Source organism: Arachis duranensis, chromosome 10, assembly GCF_000817695.3.
Source record: "Arachis duranensis cultivar V14167 chromosome 10, aradu.V14167.gnm2.J7QH, whole genome shotgun sequence".
In the NCBI taxonomy this organism is placed as follows: domain Eukaryota; kingdom Viridiplantae; phylum Streptophyta; class Magnoliopsida; order Fabales; family Fabaceae; genus Arachis; species Arachis duranensis.
In genome coordinates, this window is record NC_029781.3 from 13894521 (window position 1) to 13899707 (window position 5187).

Below are 5187 nucleotides of genomic sequence, written 5' to 3' on the forward strand. Positions count from 1 at the left end.
TTCTTAAAAAATTTAAAATAATAAAATTTTATTAAAAATCAAATTAACTAATTTAAAGTTTTTTACGGACTATTTTAGTATATTTATTGTTATAATTTTTAATTATTAAAAATAAATTAGTGATGTCAAAAATATTTTACTTATGTTATTTTTGTATCTTTTTATATTATTTTTCTCGCTATCAAATGCTTAATTTACTTTTTTTTTCCTTCATATCACTTAAGTTCTGTTTATTTATATATATTATACATATTTATTTATTTTTAACATAGATGTTTACTTTTTCATAAAAAATATTTTAACAATAATGTAGATACAAGATGTAAAGAAAAATAGACAATGGGAGAGCATTTTTTCTTTTAAAAAACAAAAAAATTAACCCTCCCAAAGCACCTCTCTACTAGTCCATCGAGTTCCTGGAAAAAAGTTTTGTTGGAAAGAGTTAGCCAAGGCATTTTCAGTTATGGCGTAAATTCACGTCTACTTATTTTAATTTTATACAAAGATAATAATTATTAATTACTAAAAATAATTTAATTAAATATATCAAAATATTTGATAATAATCAATTATAATCTTCAGATAAAAATAATTACACGTAAATAGTCTGCTTCACTTATATACTGAATTCAAAATGTGTTCATCAAAGTATTATCCTCGTGTTCACATTTCTGATTCGGATATCCGAATTTTGAATCTTTGGTCATTTAAACAATGAAACCTTGAGAATATCTATTATCCTCTGAATCATTTTTTACAGAGCAACTTTAACTCTTACAACCCGAATATTCAAACTAGTTCAAAGATCGGTTGGTGTTGGACTAGTGCAGCTTCAAAGATTTATAACGCTCGTAGTGGTTATTTATGACTCAGTAAGAAAATGTTTAGTTGGGAGGATAGGAGAATTGGCTTTGGCTTTGGCATCAATATGTTCCGCAAAAACACAAATTTTTAGCTTGACTACATCTTCGAAAGGCTCTTCCTACTGCTGCATTTCATTTTAAGAGGAGTATTTCGCACACGGATAATTGTCCATAATGTTTCTCAGGTCAAGAATCGGTTTTATATTGCATTCGTGATTTTGTCCAAAAGTCTAGCTAATTTAGCAAGTTTTGGGGATCTCCGGTCAACCACTGGATTTGATGAGTTAGTACTTATATAATAGCAAATAACGCCCTTTAGATTCTTTTCTGGTCTCTGGTGGATTTGGTGTTCGAAGAATAACGAGATCTTTTATGTCCATGAGCCTTGGACCACGGACAAGATAACTGGTATGGCTTTGTCCTTGGAAAAGGAGTTTCGGAATATTTTATTTTGAGTTGCAGCGAGTGTCTATACCCTCCACCATTAGTGGCTTATGGATTTCCCAATCGGTGGGTACCTTTAAGATTATGTGATGCTAGCTATTCTACTAATGGTGTTCGGGTTGGTTTTGCATGTGTCAGCAGGGAGTGATAGTATTCTACAAGGAGAGTTGTTTGCTATTTGAAAATGCTTTCTTTTAACTTGGAACTCAGGACAAAGAGATATTATATGTGAGATAGATTGTGTGGAGACCTTTATTATTGTTATTTATAGGATTGCTCTGATGATTTTTTGATCCTTTGGGGTTGAAAATTCGAGTATCATGTCTTGGCAATGGCGTGCTGATCTCTAGTTGATCTTGAGAGATGCAAACACAGTAGTAGACATCATGATAAAGACTGCGCAATGAGAATCCTTTTTTCTTCAAGTAGAGCTTCCGATGCCTTAAAAAGAGTTTTAAGAGTAGTATTCAATGGAACTATCTTTATTAAACAATTATTTATTTATTTATTTATTTATTTGGTTTTTTTTATCACGAACAAAAAAAATTATTATCCTCCAAAATACACATGCGGTGATTAATTTGATTTGGTTTAATGCGATAAAATAAGAATAGGAAACTTATACAACAACCCATCATTCGAAAGCCACAACTAAGTGACCTTATTAATACAAACAAATGAATCAAAACTTAAAAAGTAACTAAATAGGAAACAAATAATAATAAAGCATATAGCTAGATACTTAAACTTAATTAGAAATAGATGAAAAAATCCTTCTTATTAGCTTTAGTTATTATTCTAATATTAATGCACATAAACTCAAATCAAGAACATATAGCTGCTAATAGTAGTTCATCATCAGAATCAAACATCTGAGAAGTAGTATTTGAGGAGTTGTTGGCACTGAGGCAATGCCTCATCCTTCAAGAAACCAAGGTTATTAGCATAGTGGACATGGTTGAGTAGGCCATTTTTATAGTGGGACAGCACCAAGGTGGCCTTGCTACGCCCTGGGTCTGCTTTGTTGCACCCCAACACTGGGCTGTGAACAAGAACACTCTCACAATTGTGCTCATTGAACTCTTTGTCAACCTCAATTCCGTATGTTCCAGTGTTGTCTGTTTTAACTTCCGTGTAATACTCTACTTTCATTGTCTTCTTGTTTTTGCACTGAATTGCCACCGTTGCACCTAATTAATTAACCACCAATTCAATAAAATCACATTAGTTACAGTAGTCACCTCCTCAGAAAGACCCATATATACATGCAAATAGTTTTAGTTGAGTGAAAAATAATAATAGTTTTACCAAATTATAATTAGGTTTTTATGTATTTTTTAATTAAATTTTAATCCGTTAATTTTAATATTTTTGTCACAGTAGGGACTTACTTACAAAATCTAGTATAGTATAGGAATCTAATTGAAAAAGAAAAAAATATAGGGACCTAATTGAAAATTTGGTGAAATTATAAGGACCGATACAATAATTAAATCTTAACTGAATATTTCTCTACAAATTGAAGTATCCATAATTAAAAACCTAATTAGATATTTGACTACATATTTTTTTAAAAAAATATTCTATTAATTTTTAATATTTTTATATAAAAAATATTTAATTATAAAATTAAAAATAATATAAAAATTTAATTAAAAATAATATAAAAATTTAATTAAAAAAATATAAAAATTTAATAAAATTAGAGAGATTAACAGAATAATTAAATGATAATGATAATGTACCTGGAATGTAGAAGGTGGCCTTAGTTTCAAAACCAAAACGGCAGGTATCACAATAAACTCTGCCTTTGACATGGCAAGCTTCTGTTGCAAAAGCGAAAGAGAGGGATACCAACACCAACACCACCAACTTATTCATTCCCATCATCATGGTTATGACTTACTCTAATTTGATGAGTATATATGTAGTTAGTAATGTACCAAAATGGGAGTGAAAATTATATATAGAGAGGAATTGGAGGAACAATATAGTTAATTATTATTATTAATTTTATATAAGTCTATGCTAATTCTAAATATTCTCACTATGTATACTTATCTCGTGTGTTTTTCAGAGACCGCGCCTAATGCGCCATAAGAAGTGAATCATGTCTCAAAGTCTAAAGTTTATAACTTCGGGATTGGTGCCATTAATTCCTTCCACATGCGACCTAACATGCTCCTTTTTCTTCCTTCTCCGTCTCTTCCGTTCTTGATTCTTACTTTCTTAATTAGTTCTAAGTAATTAATTAATATATATCCACGATTATTTTGTTAAATTATGATTGATTTTAGATTTGTTTGTTTATTGGGATAAGTTATTTTGACACCATTTTACTTTATTTTTGTATGCGTGCTTTTAGTAATTTATCTTTTTTACAAAACTGAATAGCTCAAATATATAATTATATAATATAAATTGTATAGTTTTAAAAAATATTATAACATTATTATGTCTATATAATAAATTCATAGTTTGATAAATACATACACAAGAGTATTTAATTTATTTTCATTTGAGAAGTTTAAACAACTAAATCATTAGTGAATTCATTTTTAATATTAGTAAGATTAAATGAATATTTATACAGTAGTATAGTAACTAATAATGACTCCATAATAATATACAACAAAAATTAAACAAAATGGTGTGGCAATACCACAATAGTCATTTTGGGTGTGGTAAATAATAAGTTAATAATCTGTCTCTACAAAGTTGGAGGTATGAATTTTAAGCTTTTATTATAGAAAGTTGACTATGGATATTAGATAAAATAGCCCTATCTAAAAGGAGACTACGGGTAAGCTTCTCTAAAATAATTACAAAAGGAGCTCTGATTTTATTCATCTGAAATTCAAAAAGTTCCCCTCCTTTTTATTATTTTCTTTTTAATCCACTTTTACCCTAAACACAATAACTGTGAAGGAAAGTTCCACTAATTGTCTCTTGCCCAAAAAAGAACAAGAAATACTTCTCCTTGAACGGACTAAGGCTATAAAGTAAGGGTACTTTGTTTGACTAGTGATATCTGTGTTGGGATAAATTTTGGACATGACATTAGTTTGATATCTTTTATCTAACCGTATATTAATTAATGAAAATTAAAAAATATTTTTTCAGATGTACTTAACACACATGGAAAAAATTGCTAGATAGATAGAATAATTTTTATTGATTATTAAAAAGACATTAAAAAAATTAATCTGTATCAAAAAAGTTATTGATGTTATGGATACCATCTGTCTACTTGGTTATGAAATTGTATTCAAACATATTCTGGGACGGATTTAAAATTTTAATTTGAAAGGGCCGAATTTTATATAATTTTTTTATTCTATAAATTAAAAATAATCACTTATCTTATTAATTAAAATTAATTCTTTTAAAAATTTTTAAAAATTTAAAAATAAATTATAAATTATTAATTATTTGAAAGACACAATACCCTTATAGAATACAAGATATAAGATATTTTTATAAAATTTTTCTTTTAATAACGTAAATTTAGAAAAAAATGAGTATTTTTTACAAGAAAATAATATCTAAAGTACATAATGTGATTACCAAAATATAACTACGTAAATTATTATTAATATAGTAATATGAATGTTAAATATATTAATATAAAAAATAAAATATTTTTTTAAAAATAAATATAGAAATTATTATATAAAAATTAATTTGAAAGGTGCAAAGACTTGAGGGTATGATATTAAATTAGTTAAGTAAAAAATATTAGTAAATTAAACAATTAAGACATAAATCCATTACATAGTGAAAAATAAAACATATAAAACTATTAAATTACATAATATTTTTTATTTTTTAAACACATATCTTATATATAAATATAGTTTTTTAAAATTTTGGGGGCCGA

The 5187-nt window shown here is 27.1% G+C and overlaps 1 protein-coding gene across 1 annotated transcript; it reads right to left on the reverse strand.

The window, feature by feature from the left end:
* Positions 1–1926: 1926 nt before the first annotated feature.
* LOC107469191 (protein DOWNSTREAM OF FLC) lies at positions 1927–3258 on the reverse strand. The gene is made up of 2 exons (XM_016088570.3): positions 3053–3258; positions 1927–2497 (listed from the first exon to the last, which is right to left on the reverse strand). The coding sequence occupies exons 1-2, from the start codon at positions 3198–3200 to the stop codon at positions 2172–2174; spliced, it is 474 nt and encodes a 157-aa protein (XP_015944056.1). The 5' UTR covers positions 3201–3258; the 3' UTR covers positions 1927–2171.
* Positions 3259–5187: the final 1929 nt, after the last annotated feature.